The 23806-nt window shown below is 39.2% G+C and overlaps 2 protein-coding genes across 14 annotated transcripts in view; one reads left to right on the forward strand and one right to left on the reverse strand.

Moving 5' to 3' along the window:
• LOC139166905 (uncharacterized) overlaps positions 1–23806 on the forward strand; it is a 984072-nt gene that overhangs the window by 167050 nt on the left and 793216 nt on the right. The window lies entirely within an intron of this gene.
• Positions 1–23806, reverse strand: part of SEPTIN10 (septin 10) — a 56201-nt gene that overhangs the window by 1575 nt on the left and 30820 nt on the right. For 6 of the 13 annotated variants that reach the window (XM_070751101.1, XM_070751093.1, XM_070751096.1 and 3 more), the window contains 6 exons: positions 23156–23317; positions 19991–20087; positions 17360–17528; positions 11490–11525; positions 4007–4139; positions 1716–1906 (listed from right to left, as the gene is read on the reverse strand). In XM_070751101.1, coding sequence (XP_070607202.1) covers positions 1716–1906; positions 4007–4139; positions 11490–11525; positions 17360–17528; positions 19991–20087; positions 23156–23317 — 788 coding nt within the window. Of the gene's footprint in view, positions 1–1336; positions 1532–1715; positions 1907–4006; positions 4140–11489; positions 11526–17359; positions 17529–19990; positions 20088–23155; positions 23318–23806 lie in introns of those variants that run through there. The other 7 variants (XM_070751104.1, XM_070751097.1, XM_070751098.1 and 4 more) reach the window with 2 other exon arrangements.

Below are 23806 nucleotides of genomic sequence, written 5' to 3' on the forward strand. Positions count from 1 at the left end.
CACCCGGAACAGTTTAACTAAGGGAGGGAGTGGCAATCCAAGATAAGAAAAGAGGTAGTTATAAAACCATGGGTATCAAAAGGGAGGTCTCCAGCAGCAGAACCATGACTTACAACAGCTCTGAAGGAATTTGTGGATATCATTGTGGAGCCCCTTCTGTGTTCTTTGAATTCATGAAACACATATTTAGAAATGAAGAAGGGAAAGTTGTTTTCATCTTCAAAAATGAAGAGAAAACAATCAACTTGCTATCAATACAAAGCAAACTTCTGCAGCAGATTATTAAGAAGTCAGTTGATGAATAATGATAAGGAACCAGGATGACCAAGTTATGTTAATTAATCTGATCTGCTTTGACAGAATGACCCATTTAGTTGCCTACAGAAGTAATACAGGCAGTCTTTGATTTACGATAACAATTGAGCCCAAAATTGATATTGTTAAGTAAAACAGTTGTTAAGTGAGTTTTGCCCCATTTTATAATCTTTTTTTCCCTAGTTAGGAAAGTTACCCATGATGATCACATGACCCTGGGATACTGCAACTGTTATAAATACATGCCGTGGCCAAGTACCCAATTCTGGTGTGTAAATCATAGGGATGCTGCAAAGGTTGTAGGTGTAAAAAACAGCCAAAAGTCACTTTTTTCAGTGCTATTGTAGCTTCAAGTATCACTAACAGAATAGTTGTAAGTTCAGAACTGCCTATACTCTCAGAAAGGACCTAATTTGATTTCTCATTCATGTTATCTAAGGACTAGCATTGGAAAACATCTTTCTGTTAGGATAGTACTTTTAAAAAGTACCAAAATGAAATATAATGAAAAATAAACTGGACTGCAAGGAAAGAGTCTTTTAAAAAGGCATCTGGATGGCTTGATTCTCTCACTTCCTGCGGTGTCAGTCTGGATTGTTCTGCCCCTCAGTTTAAGGCAGAATTATAGGACTAAAAATAATGAATATTGTTCAATGTGCAGTTGAGATTTTGAATGCCACCCCAGTTGCTGCACTGCATTTCACAATAAATCCTTAGAATTTTAAAAAGAATATTTTGAATCATAAGTAAGGAAACTATAACATCTGATACAGTAGTGGGTTCCAAAATCCTTTACTACCGGTTCATGTGCATGCATGATACTTCTGTGCATGCATGATGCTTCTGTGCATGCGCAGAAGCATCCCTGGTGGATGGGCGGAGTCTCCCTCTAGCAGCGCTACAAGTTCTTAGAACTGGGCCGAATCGGGAGCAATCCACCACTGATCTGATGTGAGTTGTACCAATAATTTTTGGACTGGATAAACAGCTTCCTCTAAGTATTAAAAATATTCAACATATGGTTCTGTTTCTATGACTTACTATCAAGCCCTAACCACTGAAACCTTTGTGGATTACAGCCAAAGACTATTGCTGGGAATCCCTGTGATGGTATCTGTCCCTTTCTAACTTCTCTTTTGTTCTCTCATCATCTACGTTCACAACTTCCTGATCTCTGACATCAAAGCATAGGAGCTCAAGCCGAAAACCTGGATCCCTTAAGGGAAAAAAAAAGAAAAACAGGTAATTTCATCAAGATGCCCAATCAAAACTTTTTTTCCTAGACAAATTTTAAAATATTCATTTTCACCATTGGCATCTGTGTGTGATTTATATTGCTTAAGACATTGTTCCTTAATAGTCTCCCCTTCCTTTGAATCTTTTCAAAATGGGCTGCTTACTTTTTCCGATCTTTATCTTTTTTAAAACCAGCTGTAGGCGTGGGAGGCAGAGGCCTCCCTTGCAATATGTCTGAGGCTGCTTTCCTCTTGTTGAAGGCAATAATTTCGTCTTCCAGAAGTTTTCTTTTCTCTTCCACTTTCATTCTCTCTTCCTGATGTAGTCGTTTCAAATGTTCAAACTTCATTTGAAGCTGAAATAAATCATAAAAGCATTGTTTTTAGCCAGAAGAGTTTAGCCTCATCTTAAGTCTACACTCAATAATCACACTGTAAAATGGAGGCAGATTTTTTAAAGATAATTGTTTCACGTGTGTGATTTAAATACTCTGAATACCGATGCTGCTTTGATTAGAACAGTGTTTTTCAACCAGTGTGCCATGGCACACTAGTGTGCCGCGAGACATGGTCAGGTGTGCCGCGAAGCTCAGCAAGAGAGAGAAAGAGAGAGAAAAAAAGCAAGACAGAGAGAGAAAGAGAGAGAGAAAGAGAGAGAGAAAGAAAGCAAGAGAGAGAGAGAGAAAGAAAGAGAGAGAGAAAGAGAGAGAGAGAAAGAGAGAGAGAGAGAGAGAAAGCAAGAGAGAGAAAGAGGCAGGGAAGGAGGGAGAGATAGAAAGAGAGCAAAAAAGAGAGTAAGGAAGGAAGTGAGAAAGAAAGAGGATGGACAGAGAGGGGGAGGAAGGAAGAGAGAGAAAGGGGAGAGAAATAGAGCGAAAGGGAGGAAGAGAGAGATATAATTTTTTTGTCCAAACTTTTTTTAGCCCCCGCACTCCCCCCCCGCCGCTCAATGTGCCCCATGATTTTGTATATGTAAAAAATGTGCCGCAGCTCAAAAAAGGTTGAAAATCACTGGATTAGAACTTACAGTTCAGAATGCAAAAACTGACTTCTGTTTAACAAATTACAACCAAGTTTATTTTATTTATTTATTTATTTTATTTAAGGATGCTTCAAGGAAGAAACAGGTTCTATTACTCTACCTGAGTTTGTAAGGTCCTCTAGGACTGGATAGTATGCCTTTTCTCAAATGGGCTCCTTGAGTTATGAATTTATGCTGCGCTGAATATTGATTGGGACAAACAGAATGAACCAGCCCCCCAAAAAAGGCATGCTCAACTAGGAGACACTTTTTGATACCAAGATACAGGAGAGGAGGATAGTCCTATTTTATTTTTATTTATTTATTTTATTTATTCATTTATTTTGTCCAATACAAATTGAAAGTTAAGGAGAATAAAAACGTGTAGTAGTAAATATGAGGGAAGGGATAGAAGAAGAGATATGAGAATAGAATACATCAATGAAGAGTAGAGGAAGGATATATGGATGGGAGAAAAGATATATAAAATATAGGAGAGACAATTGGACAGGGGATGGAAGGCACACTTTCGTAGACTCGGGGCGGCTCACAACAGTAACAGTACAATATATAACAAATCTAATAATTAAAAATCACTAAAAAACCCTTATCAAAAAGAAACATACACACAAACATACCATGCATAAACTGTATAGGCCCGGGGGAGATGTCTCAGTTCCTCTATGCCTGGCGGCAGAGGTGGGTTTTAAGAAGTTTACGAAAGGCAAGGAGGGTGGGGGCAGTTCTAATCTCCAGGGGGAGCTGGTTCCAGAGGGTCGGAGCCACCACAGAGAAGGCTCTTCCCCTGGCTCCCGCCAGGCGACATTGTTTAGTCAACGGGACCTGGAGAAGGCCAACTCTGTGGGACCTAACCGGTCGATGGGATTCGTGCGGCAGAAGGCGGTCTCGGAGAAAAAGACTTGGGAAAAGACTGCCTTCTTTGAGCTGCTGATCCAAGAGGGTCTCAGTTTCCTGAAGCTCTTTATTTAACAGCTTTTGTACTCACAGCAACAACTCCTAGAGTACCAGTCAAGATATCTGGAGCAGGTCCATAGGGCCCAAGGTCTTGCCCACCCTCAAAAGGAAGAATTGACACTGGATAAGGAGGAGATTAAGCACAGCCCTCTATTCAAGAACAGTCTCAACAGGGAAGAATTCTGAAAGTAATCCAGCTGTGGATCCAACTGTGCACTTCTAGCTTCCATGTGCACAGCCAGGTCATGTCTACCGGGTCATGTTCCCATCTTGCAAATGCAAATCAGCATCCAAGTTGTCTAGATACAGTGGCATGACTGACAAAACATGATCTGATAGTTTCATTTAGAAATCACTGTTTTAGAAGGACAAGGCACCCCAAAATTTGAGAACTGCTTAAATCTGTTCTAAGTTCCTACAACCACCCAAACTCACCTAAGCAGAATCAAAATATACTTACTTCTCGCTCTGCTTCCTTTAGTAGTGCTTCTTTCTCTTTGACTCTTTGTACAAACATTTGTCTCATTTCTTCCTGTTTCCGTTCTAATTCTCCGATAAATTCATGTCTTTTAGCTTCATACGTCTCCTGGAGACTGAGAGCCATAAAATGTAAATAGGTTTGCTCATTTAAATGACAGGCAACGATGCTTAAAGGTTTCAGAATTGTGCTTAACAAAAAAAATTGGACTACTTCTGAAAAGATTCCTTCCTGCAGAAAGTTAATCCTCTCTTGGAGATTCCAAAAATGCGGAACAAATGCCTTGAGCTGAAACTTATTTTACATTAAAAATAAGGCTCCAAGCTCGGAATATTCTACTTGTAGGAATCCATAGCAAAAATTCAGAATTTCCTTGGAATTTAGAAACATAATTTTCCTCTAAAATTTTTGATTCTATATTGGCCTTTCAGAGGAAAAGCATCAGTCACAAAAGCAACCAAAGAATACAGATTTCAGCAATTTGACAGATTGGAAACCAACACAGAATTGCTTACATCAAGGACATTCCCCTTTTTAAAAAAATGCAAAATCATGTGTAATTCAGTTTTCTGTTATTTTTGCATAGAGCATGCCTATTTTGATTGATTATATATTGGTTTTTCTGTCCTGTCTGAAAGTAATTGTTAAAGGCAAGAGAAGTAGATTACATGAATTTTGCAAATATAATAATAAGGTGATATACACTTTCAGCTATAAAACTACTTCACTCACTTTCCAGGAACAATTCAAAGTAATGTTGTTATCCTATACATTATCTTATAAAAATATTGCTACAAGAATACAACTGTAACACAGAATCTAATATCTGGTTCTATGGGTCAAATACCCTGTTTCCCCCAAAATAAGACGTACCCTGAAAGTAGGGCATGTCAGAGGTTTTGCAGAATTTGCTAATATAAGGCACCCCCCGAAAATAAGGCATAGTCAAATTTACATACGGTACGGTGGAAAAACATACGGTACCATTCAAAGCTGTTCATAGCGGTACCATGATAATGTGGCGTCCCCTGCTGGCCCCTTCCATCGCTTTGTACCGTCCAGTACAGCAGACACAGTCTGCTGCTGTCTCACTGCCATTACAGTCTCCACTACAGTGCGTAGACTGTAGTTCCTCTGGTGGCCGGAAGCTGCAATAGCGGGAGTATACTGTTGTACCATATAAGTGCCGTTGTTTGTGTGTGTGGGTGCCATACTGACAGGTACCGTACCGTAATCAGTGTACCGTATGGTACACTTTCTTTGGGGGTGTCAGCTTTTCTGCCTGTGAATTTGTCTTATTTGAGAAATATAAGGCACACCCCGAAAATAAGATGTAGCACAACTTTTGGAGCAAAAATTAATATAAGATAGTGTCTTATTTTCGGGGAAACACGGTAATATTTTTGATTAGCAGTAGGCATACATCTACATACATCCTGTATTATATAGAAGTCAACAGGGAACATCTAGCTGACTTTCGTTAATCTCAACAAATTAATCGGTGTTGAATCTGTTTACTACATGGATAGGAGATCGCCCACCAGAGAATGCCATAGCTGTATTCTAGACCAGACAATATTTTTTAAAAAAAAAAAATCCTGGAAGAAAGCAATGGCAAAATCATTTAGTGTAGTAGCCAAGAAAATTACAAGAATCACCAGGCGGAATAATTATGAAGTCCCCAGGTGACTCAAAGAAGCAATTATGCTATACATATTTGATCATTAATATTAACAAGGCACACTGTAGTTACTGTATATACTCAATATTTCATTGCCTCAGTTTCATTTTGAAATAGAAAATAGGGTACAGATATATTCACATACATATAACTTCAAATGCAACACTGTTTTTTGTATGTGAAATATATTTGACAGCATGTGTGATAATAAAAAATGGTCTTATACAAACAGGATGCAATAAGAAAACTTTCAGAAAGAAATAGGTAGTAACAGTATGAATAAGAATTATTTGCATGATTTTGAATGTGCTTAGTGCATTCTTAAGCCTTGATCCCAAACGCATTTGGCTTGGACATATGGTATATCTATGGAGTGAAATGAAATTTAACTCAGCTAAAATAGTGAAAGCAAAAGCTTTAAAAAGGATTTCAAATTCCAAAAGGGGTTTAAACAACAAAGTTTAGCAACAAAGTTTACTTGATGTAGTAATATATAGTAGCATATGGTGTACATTACAGGAAATTGTATTTAAAATATAGACATCTAAAGATCATTCAATATATTTAACTACATTCGCTGACTAATGTATTTACTAAAATTATAGTTTCATATAAAAACTCTAAAAAAATTCCTTTATGTATTAATTTTTTCTTATTTTCTAGCTTATTTTCAGTAGATGAAATTAGACTGAAATTAATATTTCTATTTGATGATAAAATTAATTAAAGATTCAAATGTGGAGAGTTGGAAGAAATAAAAGGGAAACTTAAAAGGTATTTAGAGGAATACAGACTATAGGCATATAATGAGATGTGTTGAGAAATTATGTAAAAAATGAATAAAGATAACAAATCTCCGGGTCCCGTCAACTAAACAATGTCGGTTGGCGGGCCCCAGGGGAAGAGCCTTCTCTGTGGCGGCCCCGACTCTCTGGAACCAGCTCCCCCCAGAGATTAGAACTGCCCCTACCATCCTTGCCTTTCGTAAACTCCTCAAAACCCACCTTTGTCGTCAGGCATGGGGGAATTGAGATATCTCCCCCGGGCCTATATAATTTATGTATGGTATGTTTGTAGGTATGTCTGCTTAAAAATGGGCTTTTCTTAACTACTTTAAATTTTAAATTGTAAATTATTAAATTTGTTATGAATTGTTTTATTATGTTGTGAGCCGCCCCGAGTCTACGGAAAGGGGCGGCATACAAATCTAATAAATAAATAAATAAATTATGAGAAAAAAGAAAAGTACAGTGATCCCTCGAGTTTCGCGTCCTCGAGCATCGCGAAAGGGCTATATCGCGAGTTTTCAACCCGGAAGTGAACAACACCATCTGCGCATGCGTGCCCTTTTTTTCTATGGCCACGCATGCGTAGATGGTGGAGTTTCCCCAGCTGGGAAGCAATAAGAGCAACGGGGTGGGCGGGGGAAGGCCGGGCGGCGCGCGCGCGGGGGCCGCTTCCCAGCTGGGAAGCAATAAGAGCAACGGGGTGGGCGGGGGAAGGCCGGGCGGTGCGCGCGCGGGGGCCGCTTCCCAGCTGGGAAGCAATAAGAGCAACGGGGTGGGCGGGGGAAGGCCGGGCGGTGCGCGCGCGGGGGCCGCTTCCCAGCTGGGAAGCAATAAGAGCAATGGGGTGGGCGGGGGAAGGCCGGGCGGCGCGCGCGCGGGGGCCGCTTCCCAGCTGGGAAGCAATAAGAGCAACGGGGTGGGCGGGGGAAGGCCGGGTGGCGCGCGCGCGGGGGCCGCTTCCCAGATGGGAAGCAATAAGAGCAACGGGGTGGGCGGGGGAAGGCCGGGCGGCGCGCGCTTGGGGGCCGCTTCCCAGCTGGGAAGCAGCGAGAGCAACGGGGTGGGCGGGCGAAGGCCGGGCGGCGGGCGCGCGGACAAGCGGCAGCAGCGAGGCGGCGGGGAAACCCCAATCTTCGGCTCCTCGCTGCTGCGGTGGAAGTAAAAACACCATCTGCGCATGCACGGATGGTGTTTTTACTTCCGCACCGCTACTTTGCGAAAAATCGATCGTCGCGTGGGGTCCTGGAACGGAACCCTCGCGATGATCGAGGGACCACTGTATGGCTGACATTGAAAATAAGATATATTATTATGTATGTAAGAGAAAAGATACGGAAAACACTTTCTTCCTAAAAGATGTATATGTTTTGTATTGAAAATTAAAAAAACATATTTACAAAACAAACAAATAAAGTCATGCCCCAATAAACATGCTATTGCAAAGTAGGCAAACAAAAGCAAGCTATATGAAAAGTGTTTTCCATCTCACTGTTATGTGCCCATAATGTGCCCTGAGTCTTCGGAGAGGGGTGGCATACAAATCTAATAAATAATACGGTAATAATAATAATAATAATAATAATAATAATAAAAAATTCAGATTAGTCGACTGAATTAGTCATACCTTTCAGATGATCTTTAGATATTTATATTTTAAATAAAATAGAATTTTCTCAAATGTATTACAGCAGCAGCTGGGGTTTCTCCTAATTTTCCATTCTTGGGATCAATTAAACAGCAACGATGCTGTTTTCATCATTAAAGTTCACAGGTTTCATTTACAGCATGACTAATTCACTTGAGATATCAGGACAGTTTGACTGCAGGTTTTTTATTTACTAAAGACTGGGCAACAGTCTTTACTGAAAGCCTAGTGCAGTGATGGCGAACCTTTTTCTCCTCGGGTGCCGAAAGCGCATATACGTGTGCTGTCACGCATGAGCAAGTGCCCACACCCATTATCTGTCCGTCCATCACCCTGGGGGGGGAGTCACTAACCCCCTCAGAGAGGGTTCGCAACTTGGGCGTCCTCCTCGATCCACAGCTCACATTAGAGAAACATCTTTCAGCTGTGGCGAGGGGGGCGTTTGCCCAGGTTCGCCTGGTGCACCAGTTGCGGCCATATTTGGACCGGGAGTCACTGCTCACAGTCACTCATGCCCTCATCACCTCGAGGCTCGACTACTGTAATGCTCTCTACGTGGGGCTACCTTTGAAAAGTGTTCGGAAACTTCAGATCGTGCTGAATGCAGCTGCGAGAGCTATCATGGGCTTTCCTAAATTTGCCCATGTCACACCAACACTCCGCAGTCTGCATTGGTTGCCGATCAGTTTCCGGTCACAATTCAAAGTGTTGGTTATGACCTATAAAGCCCTTCATGGCACCGGACCAGAATATCTCTGGGACTGCCTTCTGCCGCACGAATCCCAGCGACCAGTTAGGTCCCACAGAGTTGGCCTTCTCCGGGTCCCGTCAACTAAACAATGTCATTTGGCGGGACCCAGGGGAAGAGCCTTCTCTGTGGCGGCCCCGACCCTTTGGAATCAACTCCCCCCAGATATCAGAGTTGCCCCCACCCTCCTTGCCTTTCGCAAGCTCCTTAAAACCCACCTCTGTCGTCAGGCATGGGGGAATTGACATGTTCCTTCCCCCTAGACTTATAAAATTTATGTATGGTATGCTAGTGTGTATGATTGGTTTTAACTTGTGGTGTTTTAAAATTAATTTAAATATTGGATTTGTTTACATTGTATGGCGATTGCTGTGAGCCGCCCCGAGTCTGCGGAGAGGGGCGGCATACAAATCTGATTAATAAATAAATAAATAAATATACAATGCCTGAGGATGGCCAAAATGGTCTCTTCCGGAGGCCCTCTGGAGGCCTGAAGCAGCCCATTGGTAGGCCCGTTTTTCACCCTTTCCAAGCTCCAGAGGCTTCTCTGGAGCCTGGGGAGGGCAATAATCCCCTCCCTCACCTCCTTGAGAATCTCTGGAAGCCGAAAATGCCCTCCCAGAGCCTCCGGGTGAGCCGAAAAAAAGCTGGCTGGCACGCACATGCACATTGGAGCTGAGCTAAAGTAACGGCTCATGTGCCAACAGATATGGCTCCGCATGCCACCTGTGGCACCCATGCCATAGGTTCGCCATCACTGGCCTAGTGATTATATCTGACAACTTGTTTCCTTCCCTCCTTGTATGCTGGATTATAGCATCATCTCTCACTTTTTCAATATCCACCAATTATGTTTCAAAATCCATACATCTTGCATGGAAGGTTATATAAATTAAAGAAGCTGATAGTAGACAGTACTCATTTTTTTCTGGCTTGCTTGAAAGAAGGTGAAAAAAAAATTTGGCCCCCTTCATAGGGAACTCAATCAGAGGTCACAGAGTGGTGGGATTAATGTTATGCACCGGCATGTTTTAAATTTTTTTTGGAGGGGATTAGAAGCCTGTTTAAACTTCTAGATAAAGTTTACTGAATTAAAAGTAGTAAATGTGCCTTAAAATGCAGGCAAAATAAAATCAAAGTACAGTGTTCCCTCGATTTTCGCGGGTTCGAACTTCGCGAATAGCCTATACCACGTTTTTTCAAAAAATATTAATTAAAAAATACTTCGTGGTTTTTTCCCTATACCATGGTTTTTCCCACCCGATGACGTCATACATCATCGCCAAACTAATAATTTTTGCAAATAAATAACAAAAAAAATAATTCTTGTTAATAAATAATAATGTTTATAAATATCAGGATCACTAAGTGTCTTATTCAATGGTGAGTACCAGTAATAATGGTGAGTAAATGGTTGTTAAGGGAATGGGAAATGGTAATTTAGGGGTTTAAAGTGTTAAGGGATGGCTTGTGATACTGTCCATAGCCAAAAATGGTGTATTTACTTCCGCATCTCAACTTCACGGAAATTCGACTTTCGCTGGTGGTCTCGGAACGCATCCCCCGTGGAAATCAAGGGAACCCTGTAATACCATTTCTGAAAAAAAGTATTATTAGTTGCCGTGTGAAAGGATAATCAGGGAGGATAGCTTCTTTTCAATTATATCCAATAAATAAATGATCACATCGACTGAGGGTTAGAAGAACACAGGTATAACCTTCTTGAATTCTAGAATTCTAAAACAATTCTTTTTGGGTCGTTTTTTGTCAAGTGGACCAGGTGGACTGATTTTTGCAGCTTTATTTGAAAAGAAACCACCACAAAAATAACATATATGATAGAAAAAACCTGCTCTTTCTAATGAAACAAAAATGAAGATGATTGAAGGTGAGAAAACAGAGAGCCCTGTTTCACCTTCAATCATCTTCATTCGAAAAAGCATATTTTTTCTATCATAGATGTTGTTTTTGTAATGGTTTCTTTTCAAATAAGGTTGCAATTTCACCTGGTCCACTTGACAAATAATGACCCTTTTAGGAGTAGGGATAATCTATTTATCCACTTCTCCACTGTTAATGTTTTATCCTTACCAACCATGCTTTATTTCAGTTAATGATTGGAATTGCAGTATAAGAGTTTAAATCTTACAGCAGCAAGTATCTTGGAAATATTTACTGAATATCAAGAAGACAGAGAAAATGGCTACTTAAGAATTTTCTTGCATTAGCTCACTCTACTTGTCCATCCAGTATAGGTCTTAGTGCTCCCAAAACAAGTAACTTTCTGAGTTCTTGGACAGAAGAAAACTATTTGTTCTCCTTGCTTATTATTGAGTCTTTTGAATTGGGAACATAGTAATCTATTATTACATTATGCTTTCTTTGTTATATTTAAATGGTGCTGAGTTTGATTGAAGTTAATTCATTAGAATAAAAAGCTTAGAATCAATATTGCTATTAAGGCATTATCAGTTCACGTAAGATCATGCTATCACTTTCTATAAAATTATAATAAAACAGGAATATATTAAAATGGCAATGTAGTAAAACAGCAATATATCTAAAACTACAATTTAATTATTCTATACTACAAAACAATATACCTTTCTCTATAACTGCTCTTCCTCCTATCTGGCGCCCTAAAAACAAAGGTATACAGATTCATCAAGGCATGTTACTGTCCAAATAACCTTTTCAAAACTTATACAAGTTTATTCAAAAGTAAAGCCTACCAAATTTAAATAAATTTGTTTCAAGGGAATTGATGTGAGACTGTAATCTAATTTAACTTATTTTTACAAAAGAATATTGAACATTTGCTACCATAAAAGCTGTATCATTTTTCCAAAAGTTAAATGAATTCATTTTTCCTATAAAAATATAATTTGCTTTTATCATATTTAAGTTTCTGTTTCACACTTAACAACAAAATGTATTAATAAAACCTAACCAGTATAGTTTGTAGCTATTTTAACCTGCTCAACAAAACGAAAGAACCTTGTGGCACTTTGGAAGATTTCATGGATTATTTATTATAGTGGAAAGGGAAAAAAACTGGTACATCGTAGAGATTGTAGGGTCATCTAAATACATTTGGAGAGGGCTGAATTAAAGAGGGCTCATATTAGAAACATTCAGAATCTTTTCTTGTCAGGAAGAATTACGGTAAAACGCATGCCACAAGAATTTGAGTTTCAAATCCGGAACGTTAGATAATGTTTGCCCCTTTATCAGCAGGAATGAATATATAATTTTGTCCACAAATTGCCCTGAGTAAGCACTTACTCTCCATTAAGTGCTGAAGTTTGATATGTACATTTCAGGCTGGACACTGCCTTGTACTGAAACCAAACTAAGAAACTGTTGGCAAATTCAGTCCCCAATGTGTAGCCAACACAATGCATAGTGCTCATTATACTGATACTTAACATATACTTAACATAATGGATGTATGGAACATGGGCAGAGATTGGAGGAAACGATCTCCTGCGCATGATGGAACCATGCATTTACTTTTAGCAAAGTTTATTTAAAAGTAAAGCTTACTCAATTTAAATCAATTTGTTTCAAGGGAGTGGATGTGAGACTGTAATCTAATTTATCTTATTTTTACAAAGGGATATTGCTGCCATAAAAGCTATATCATTTTTGCAAAAGTTAAATGAATTCATTTTTCCTATAAAAATATAACTTGCTTTTATCATATTTAAGTTTCTGTTTCACACTTAGCACGTAACAACAAAATGTATTAATAAAGACCCAACCAGTATAGTTTGTAGCTATTGTAACCTGGACAGCATAGACAAAATCTCAGGGGAATGGAGTGGAATTCAAGAGAGATTGCTCAGATTAACGATCCTCCCGGCACAAGGATTCAGCTGGATCCCGGAGCAAGCTGGAGGATGAATGGAATGCTGCTATTGGTGCGTCAATGGAAGACACCTGAATAGATTTTGTTAAATCTGGGGCCTAGTTTCACATTGTTTTCTCTGCGGATGAGGGGTTGGGACTCACTCCTAGAGAAGCTCATTGATGGATGATAAGATCAACAAACATCTTAGGCAAAGGAACCACCGCTGCTTTCGACGCGTGTTCCCAAAACAGAAGGTATTGAACTGCTTGTTAGTCAGGTTCAGAAGGTAGAGGTGCCAACCCCATGCCCATCTTTGCTTTGTGTAGCAAAGGCCTGAACAGATAAACAGGGAACAGAGCCCGATAGAAGTCTGCTCTGGTAGAACACTTTCATCTTCTGACAATTCCAGGTTGGGGTTTACCTCAGCACCCGGCGCTTGACCAGTCAGATCTCTGGTCTATATCATATTTCTGAGTGGGAAAATACTCAGTATAGCCTCTGTTGTCACACATACCCCCAGAGGCTTCTTGACCTTGCTGTCATGACTGCTGTAGGCCCACCACAATGCCCTGGTGAATAGCCTCCATCATTATGACCTCCATATGGTCTGAAACTAGTAGTCTGGGCTCCTCCAAGATTTTAAGACTGGTAGTCTTAGGAGTGAATGTGGCCTCTGGCTGTCTAGCACAATGCAGTCTGCACATTGGACCTCTCAGAAAAAGGAAGAAAATTTGGCTCTGTGCCCCAGTTGGCAATTAGAATTAGGGACAATGGAATTCAGGGCTGACATGGTGCCACCTGATGATCCAGGTATCTGTTCCAATGCCAGTTCTTCCAGTGCCAACATTGTGACCGTTTGGGTCTGTCTCTTGGTCACCGCCTTATCAAATATTTGTCTAATGCCTTGTGATGGTGTTACTCATTAGCACTAGGCACCATTGAGGACTTCACTGTCGAAGGCTGCCTTTTGGAGGACTTAAGAGGGGTGTTCTTGGTCAGCTGACCTATGACGGTCCCTGGAACCCTGACTGTGATTTGAGGTGGCCGAGGCCGAACTCTTAGATGCAGTCACCATTGATTACAACTGTCCTTGCTCAGCAACTGAGTGAAAAAGCTGGGGCCTAATTGCACATTGTTTTCTCTGTGGATGAGGGGTTGGGACTCACTCCTAGAGAAGCTCATTGATGATAAGATCAACAGACATCATAGGCAAAGGAACCACCGCTGCTTTTGACACATAGCAACACCTGTTTTGACAGACTCAGTCCAATCAGAGAACAGACGGAAATATCCCATGCCTGGATGCTATATCATGAGGGAGAATTACTCTATCCTTCTTCTCATTTTTAGAAAACATTCTACCAGCTAATATGTCTATTTGCTCACTATTCCAAGTATAATTTGCAATCACTCACTTCATTTCCTCTGTCAAACACAACTACCTTAGTCTTTTAAAGAATTAATTTTCAGACCATCTTCCTCACTATGTCATATAATCTATGTTCCGTGCAAATAATTCATATTCTCAGCCAATAAATGCAGCATTATCTGCATGCAAAAGTGCATAGACATTAATATTCAACATCTCTACTGTCACTTACATTGATCCATAAAAGCATTGAACAACCAAAGGGAAGTCATATATTCATTTCTTACTCCTTGCTCAATGCTGAACCATCTGAGTAAGAATTCCATTTATTCTCACACATGCTTTGCTCCTATCATATGCTACTCTCGTCACATTCAACAAACTTTAATGGTCTGTTTATGCAAACATTACATAATATTATATACTTTCTCTAAATCAACAAACATGCAATGAATATGCATATGAATAAGGTTCGTGTCAATTTTATTTAAGGGAATAGTTGCTTGTTAAGTGACTTGGAAAGGGGAAATCAATGCATAAATTAAAACTGAATATAGCTTGAAGAAGTTAGAAAAATTAAAATAGTAGTATAACGGTGATGATTGAGTAGCTAAAATGGATGATCACAGATGGTGAAGGATGAGTTATAGATCGGAACACAATGTAACAGCAAAAGTGAAGAAGTGATAGACTACTTGATAGAGTTTGCTACTAGTTTCCTCAATTGTTTGTAGGATAATAGAGCACTACAGTAATTGCTGTCTTCATCTTCTACCTGTACAGGTAGTTCTTGACTTACAACCACAATTGAGCCCAAAATTTATATTGCTAAGCAAGACAGTTAAGTGAATTTTGCCCCACGTTATGACCTTTCTTGCCACAGTTGCTAAAGGAATCACTATAGTTGTTGAATTAGTAACACAATTACTAACTGTGAATCTGGTTTCCCCACTGACTTTACTTACCACAAAGTCTCAAAATGGGATCATGTGATCATGGCATGCTGCAACTGTCATAAATAGGAGACAGTTGCCAAGCATCTGAATTTTGCTCACGTGACCATGAGGATACTGCAATGGCCCTAAGTTTAAAAAATGGTCATAATTTCCCCCCCCAGCGCCATTGTAAACTTTGAATGGTAAATGGTATTGTTGTACGCAAATGAACTCTTATAAGTCAAGGACTACCTGTACTTAGTTACAGCACATGATAAATAAATGCACTACTACCATCGTGAGTTACTGCCAGGAAAGCCTCAATCTTAGAAATGATGGCTAGAGGTGAACTGCTCTATAGCATATCTTATCAGGGAAACATTATTATGACCTGAGCATCAATAAGAAAAATAATGGCAGAGGCAATGAGTAGGTATTTGGGAGTTTAGTGGCTGGATTCTGACTCTCAGCAACGTTTTGATAATTTTATCAGTCTGATAGTTCAGTATATAATCCATGAAATATCTAATTAAGAAATTATTTTCTGCTGGATTGCCCCAACAATAATTGAGATTTTATTTTAGCACTATAATGTCTTGAATAGATTTATCTTGATTTATCAGAGACACCCATCAGCACCAGTAAGGGGGAAATTCCAGATTGTTAAAATTAATACCAGTGATTTCCAATCTATTCAAGTGACTGCCTCAGCTTGTTCAGATTCTGAAGGCTATCAGCAGAATAGCTTTCTGTTTTAGGTATTAGTAACAGGAAAAATAGTGAAAAGGGAATATAGATAATCCTTGCTTACTGACTAGTCATTTTATGACCAGTCAAAGTTACGATGGTCACGAAACTTGGAAGCTTGATCATATTCCTTCTTTTCTCTTCTTTTCTTTTTTTGTTTCCTGATATTCTTTTTTCCCTCTCTTTTACTTTGTCTTTGTTTTTACTATTGTAATCAAAATTGTTAAAAAATATATGCAAAAAGGAGGAATGCATAAATGACATATCACAAAAATGAATACTATCCCCTCGAAATTATGAAACATTTTAGTTATAACCACCCTAAAATGAGAATACGGTTGACCCATTTTCACAAAACATTCCTGAAGCTGTTTTTGACTAGAAGATGTTCTGCCGGGCTCTCTGGTAGGAGCCTCCCAAAAATTCAAGGGTACAAATTTCAGACACACACATGTTTGAAAATTCAAAACAATGTTCTTTATCCCAAAATTCAAAATAGCACTCTTTTTGTATTGCAAAGAGCACTTGTCCCAAAAGAACCGGGTAGTCTGTACAATTAACCTTAAGCAGTCATTAAGTACTTAGCTAGTAGATGTGAAGAAACTTCACACCCCTTCTTCTTCCAATGGAGACACACACACGTTGCTCTGCTTTGTTTTCAAAGGCGTGAAAAATCAACAAAGTTCAGAAACCAGCAACACAGGATTCCTGAGGAACTATGATCAGATACTCTTCCACAATGGCCAAACCCACATGCTGCTATTTATAGCAGCAGCCCTAATTACTGGAGCCCCACCCAAACATAGGTGGCCGCTCTTATCTCCTGTAATATGTCCTTACTTGGTCTCCTCTACGTATAATTCTGCGCTTGCGTGGAGCCAAAATGTCTTCATTCAAATCAATGGACGATAAGGGAGATTGACTGCCTGGGCTATTTGCCAAGCCCCCCTCTGCCGAATCACTCCCACTTTCTTCTTCGTCCGAGGAAACTAAACTCTGAACTGACTCTGTCAGCAATAACACAGGCCTGTGACATGTTGAAGTTTCCCCTGCATCCACCTCCACATTCCCTGGGGCAGGAGCTAGGCCAGAGCCAACCACAACAGAAGATATCACTGATCTTAAAGTATCATCCCATTTAGAGGAAGTCAATACTCCTGCAGAAAACAACAATACTCGATTCCAAGTGAGACACAGCACTAACTATTCTAACAGTCCCTTCAGAATGACTGCAGCTTTGCTTATTTAAATCCATCAAGTGACCAACAAGAACCCCCAAACAAATGTTTTCTAATACTTGCTCTGTTGCAAATGTCAAAGCTGTAGTTGCCAGATATCTCAAATGCTGGCACAGGAGGTGACCCAAGCAATGTCAGATTTTTTTTTCAGCGAAGAGTTTCAGATTTCAGTAACACAATTATTATTATTTTTAAAAAAATTCTACTGACAGTTTAGCCATTTCAAAAGTCTTTTTCCTTCCCTGCGGTTACAAATAAGGAATTGTAAGAATAAAGAGTGTGAATACATTCTTATGTTGCTTAAATATAGAATTATTTTTAATGTACTTACCTAACAGGTTTGTTTTCTGGATCAGTGTCTCGGAAACCCATTTCTTCCAGTTTGCATCGCCGATACAATTCATAGTGTCGCATATGAGTCTGTTCCCTGAGATCTTCCATATTTGTACAAATCAACATTTCCCGAAGTTTCACAAAATCACAGTGGTTCTCGTTCTCCACTAAGGAAGGGAATATAGTATGAGTAAAACTTTCTTAGAATATATTCAAAATGGTACATATAGTAGTAGAACAGCTGTCTAAAAAGCTGTTTATGCAAATAAGCATCATACCATGTCAAAGAGACTCTACCTCCCTGGACACTGTCAAATTATGTTATGCAGTCAGCAAAATAAGATCCAAGTGAATTAATCCCCATCCTTAATATGGTGCAACTATGGCTAACCTTTGAACAATCCTGAATATAAATCCCCCCCACCCATAAAACCTATTCTGTATTAGAATTTTAGCTTCAGGAGTTGGCTTTAGATAAACTAAGATAATTTTAAATAGATAACATTCTATTTCTTACTTTTACAAAGTTTATACTGGCAACAGCATGTGTTTTATATGCACCCTTCCTCTTTCACTTTTAAACAGTTTTTCATTGTTTTGGTCTACACTGATTTTTGACCAAAATAAACTTTGAATTGAACTCAATAAGCATCGCAACTGGAAAGAGGGAAAAAGGTAATTAGGACAATTTGAATAAACAGCTTTACAAGCTTTCTCCAGTCAACTGTTCCCTGATTTTTTTCCTTTCTCCTATGCCAGGTATTTCCAGGATGTTCCAATTCTTAGGGAGAAAATTTTAGGTGGAATGGAAATGGGGAAACAGGACAGAAAAATGATTTAACGGCAAGTGGCATCCAGTGCTGCTCCCAACTTTCTTAAAATTTATGTAAAAGAGCAGCTCTTGCAAAAGTTATACCCTTTTTAAAATTATGTAAAACCTTAAGGCAAAAATAATACTGATACAGTGATACCTCGTCATACGAACTTTTCGAGATACGAACCCAGGGTTTAAGATTTTTTTGCCTCTTCTTCTGAACTATTTTCACCTTATGAACCTGCCCCGCCTCCGGACTTCCATTGGCAGCCGAAGCGCCCGTTTTGGTGCTGGTGGGATTCCCCTGAGGCTCCCCTCCATGGGAAACCCCACCTCCGGATTTTGCGATGCTGCAGGGGAATCCCACCAGCGCGAAAATGGGTGCTTTGCTGGCAATGGAAGTCTGGAGGTGGGGTTTCCCAGTGAGGGGAGCCTCAGCGAAATCACAGCATTTGCAGAAGTCCAGAGGTGGGGTTTCCCATGGAGGGGAGCCTCAGGGGAATCCCACCAGCATGAAAACGGGCGCTTCGGCTGGCAAAAAGGGTGAATTTTGGGCTTGCACGCATTCATCACTTTTCCATTGATTCCTATGGGAAACATTGTTTCGTCTTACAAACTTTTCACCTTACGAACCTCATCCTGGAACCAATTAAGTTCATAAGACAAAGTATCACTGTTCTTATTTCTTTGGCTGATAATAAGTCCTTAATATTTAAATGTAAATATTAGAAGTGATATAATAATTCAGCTGCTGTTTAACACGTTTAAACAGATGTCAAAAATAAGTAGTTTAGATCTACAAGTGCTGGATAGAAACAGAGGAAATTGGGCCTCTGACTAGACATGGGGGGGCGGGGGGGGGGGGGCTTGGCTCAATCCCCTTTCTCTTAGCCCTAGGAAAAAGGCAGCAATGAAAGCTACATTAGAAAATTCAGCCAGGAAAAACTGCAGGGACTTGTTTGTGTTGTCATCTACAGTGAAGTCTGAAGCAAAGGCTTTCTATAATTGTTAACGTGGTTCTTAAATAGCAATAGCAATGTCACCTAGACCTACATAAAGCTCTTCAGAGTGCTTTACGGTCTTAAGTGGTTTACATAGTCAGCATATTGCCTCCAACAATCTGGGTCCTCATTTTACTGACCTCAGAAGGATGGAAATCTGAGTCAACCTTGAGCGGGTGAGAACTGGACTGCTGGCAATCGGCAGTCAGCAGATTTAATCACTGAGCCACCACCGCTCTAAATTATTTCATGGTGCCTTATAAAAAGGTCTAACCAAAAGTAATTTACTAACTTGTAAATAAATGTGTATGTTGTAAATTGAAAAGACATATCAGTGAGGCAGAAATTGTTATCCATATCCATATACAGTAGTTCATCTCATCCTTCTTCACATTTTATCGTCATATATAGCAAGTTTAGATAAAGAGAATGAAGATTGAAAATCACAGTGACTGAGTGGGAAATCTATACCTGGATCTAATACAAACTTCTATGATTCAAACATCATGCTTGCAAAATAACTACTTCTCCAAATGGTATGCTTAGAATTATGGCCAAGATTAGGACTTTATTTAAAAATTGACTTACATTTAACTGCATATATTTATACAGTTTCTAAAATGAACAACTTTCTAAGAAATATATCTGGCTGCAGAATATGAAAAAATGTTCACTCCATTCTGGAATCTGTTTAAACACATGAGTAGAAATAGATTCCGTAAAGTGTTGCAAAATGCACATTTATTTAATTAAAAGCAGACCTTTAACCAAAAATTTAATTCTGGATGAAGGAAGAGTCTAAACTCTTGTTTACCTTGCACAATGCCCCAAGGATACTGGCGAGCCTTTACAACTTTGTTACCAATCTTTAATTCTTCTGCACTCCCCACTATAGCAAATGGCAAGTGGCCCTGAGAGACAGATAATACATTAGCACAGATGAAATTAGAACAAAATAAAACGTTGGCATGTTGACTAATTTGTACATATATTTTATCATGGATGAGAAGGTTGCTGTTGCGTGTGTTAGGCAAAATCTGAATGGGAACAGCTCCTTCCTGGAATTGTGGCCACTTGAGTTTCAAGTTTGACACCAGCCACAATCTCACGACAGAGGAGGAGCTATATTGGGAACTCTTTTAGCTATCAGAAGAGTGGGATGTAAAACCTTGTTATGGGAACTTTCTAGGAAACACATAGGCTGATCTTCAGTTATCTACATCGCATCCTCTGGTTGCTGAAGCAATGTCACCAAAGTTCTGTCTCATTTTCTAACACTAGATTAATATTAGTGAAAAGCATAGGGTGTCCAGGGAGAAAGTACAGTGGTACCTCATGATACGAATGTAATTGGTTCCAGGAGGAGGTTTGTAAGGTGAAAAGTTCGTAAGACGAAACAATGTTTCCCATAGGAATCAATGTAAAAGCAAATTAAGCGTGCAAATCCTTCAGGAAAATCCCAAACTTTAGAAGGGAGGCGAACAGAGGGCAGGGAGGAGCAGCTAAAGGGGGTGGGTGGAAGAAGCAAGGCTAGGCTAAAGGGTAAGTGGGAAGGAAGAAAGGAAAGGGGGGCGCCCCTCCCTTTTCTTTCTTCAAAAGACACCCTTTCAGTGCCTGTGCAAGCACGCTGTTCTCTTACTTTTTAAAATGCAAACTCTTTCCCCCTCCAAGCCGCCCCTCCCCTTTCTTTCTTCAAAAAAGGGGAAAAAAAGAAACCCCTTCATCCCAGCAGCAGCGGCTTGGGTTCGTAAGGTGAAAATAGTTCGGAAGAAGAGGCAAAAAAATCTTAAACACCGGGTTCGTATCTTTAAAAGTTCGTTAGAAGAGGCGTTCGTAAGATGAGGTACCACTGTATTTTGAAATTCCTGACATTTCCCTGTAACTTGCAATCTAGTTAAGGCGTAGTAGATGACGTCATGCCAAATGGCTAATCAGTAGAGAAATATTGGTAGCTGAGGAACTAGTTGTTGCCACAGTTATGCTCATTTTTGCTTGACTCTGCTAGGTAGCGCGATCCACTGGTTGTTGGGGTTTTTTACATGATTTTTCCCTGACTTTTAAACATTTTAATACAGTTTGGTTTTTTCCCCCCCTGATTTATTCCGGTTTTTTCACAAATTCCCTGATATTTCCCGAACTGCCGATTTCCCTGATAATTCCATTGCTGGACACCCTGAAAGCAAGAATCTAATTTTATAAATTATTTAGATTTATTAAAATCTCCATTCTAAAAGGGAAGACCATAAAATCCCTATTTGTAGAGCAGAGGTCTTCAAACTTGGCAGCTTTTAGGCTATTTCCTGGTCATAAAAAGAGATCTAGCTATAGTAAGAAACCAGTTCCTCACATTCTCAGGCTGAAACTTTTGACAGGAAAGTTTTGCACAAATCTCATTTCAACTTTAGCGGATATAAATAACTGAAGCTGTCAACCAATAAGTTGAAAAATTATGAACTGTCAAGACACTAGTGGAACGATCTGGGTTATTCAAGCAGCAACTCCAGGAACAGTAATATAACTATTCCAGGATGTCAATTGACTTCTGACAACTGAGAAGAATATGTCTGAAAAGCAGTCTTAATGCCTGGAAAAAGTAAAACCATAAAAGCTTCACGGTAGGCTTCCTGTGTTACTGTAACTCTTTCAAAAATGAAGCTATTCTTCTAAATCTTTGCCCAATATTTGAACTGGTCAAGATTCATTGTGCCTCTAAACACTGGCCTGGTAATATTTTTCCCAAGGCTCTCATAGAGATGACAGTCCCTTGTCAAATAATTTTTTATATAAGGTGGTAGAACATCCGTACTGCACTATAGTAAAAGGAAGGAACTGTGGCGTAAGGAAGGGCAGGGGTTATGTGCTATATTAGGGCTTGTATTGCATTAATGTCTCATACTACAACATGGCACATCCAATAGGGAATGCAGACATCAGAATATATGAATTAATATTTAATAAATTTATTACATCAGTAAAATATATGCTTCATTTCTCGTACTTTCATAGAAAAGATTTTAGAGATTTATAAAAAAGCTATCCTCAGCAGAAAAATTGAGAAGACCTAGCCCTAAAATATTTAACAACAGATCTCTCTATTTCTCATTCTATCATCTACCTACCTACCTATCATCTATCTATCTATCTATCTATCTATCTATCTATCTATCTATCTATCTATCTATCTATATTGCTTTCTTGCTTTCTTTCTTTCTTTCTTTCTTTCTTTCTTTCTTTCTCTCTCTCTCTATCTATCTATCTATCTACTCATCCACCCATCCACCCATCCATCCATCCATCTATTCTGCAAGTGCAGAATCTGTTTTTTTTTCCAGATCAACCAAGTGTTGATCCACTGGTTGCAACAGGAATTGACTAATTGGCTTGTCTGGTGATGTCTTTGATGAGTCTGACATCATAGACCATGAGACTGACTTCCCCAAAGTCACTGGCTGCTAGCTTTCATATCTAAAGCAGGACTACACAGTCTTACAGTCTCCTGATATTTAGCCTGGTGCCTTAACTGCTAGACCATGATGCAGAGAAATGGTGAAGAAAAAATTAAACACCTGGGTACAATATGAAGAAGAAAATATCCATAGTAATTTCAGGCTTGTGGTTAAGGTAGCCACTCAAAAACTCTCTTCGGCATAAGCACTCAAAAGAAACTGAAATCTGGAATGTAAAGATGGGTTCTAGCAAAATTTTAAATGTATGCTGTAAGTGCCACTCATGCAAATTGAATTCAGATTTCATATATGAACATTGTTTTCTATGAAAGAAGAACACATGTATGAAATGCTTTCTGCTAAAATGTAAAATGTAATTGATGAACAGTCCAGAAATGAAAGTCCAGAATTTTTGGAGAAACATGGCAGCAGCATTTCCCATTAAAATACTAGTCTCTGTACAAAAACAGAAACCGATAATTACAGACAATGAGTCTCTAGTTTAAATGCAGTATCTTTGGAAATATACTTACATTCATGGTAGCATTAATTTTAGCAATGCTCTCATCATCTGTTGGAAACTGGTATATTTGAACGCCATTACTGACCAACTCACTCATGATTTTGATCTTAAACTTCTGCAGTTCAGATTTGGAAACTGTATCTGCTTTGGCTATAACTGGAATAATATTCACCTGGTAAAGAAATCAGATTGCTATGAAATATGCAAAGATAGCAAAATCATGAAACTTTTGATATACCAGTTACTGTCACTGAACAGGTAAGTTGTTTTTTAGACTCAACAATATATTGCTTTTTTAGAGATACAGGATGATACTATAATGACCTGAATAATTTTCAAACATCTGTATAGTCCATTTAGCCTTTGGTCCATCATTAAACTGATCAGATGATTTTAATATGACTACATGAGTTATCAGTTTCATTAAAAATAGTATAAGAACTTTTCCTTTAAAGAAAGAAAAAGTTACTATTATCAGAATGAATTTCTATTTCCTACATTTTCAAAGGGAAAGATAACATTATTTTGGGATTGATTTCATGTAAAACATGTTTTTTAAAGAAGTATTTACATGCACCTCAACAATCTGCATTAGATTTCTTATGTTTCTTTTGATTTCTTCAATTAAATGCTAAGCAAGCTGGAATATCTGTGAACAGAC

This window comes from Erythrolamprus reginae, chromosome 4, assembly GCF_031021105.1.
Source record: "Erythrolamprus reginae isolate rEryReg1 chromosome 4, rEryReg1.hap1, whole genome shotgun sequence".
Classification (NCBI taxonomy): Eukaryota; Metazoa; Chordata; class Lepidosauria; order Squamata; family Dipsadidae; genus Erythrolamprus; species Erythrolamprus reginae.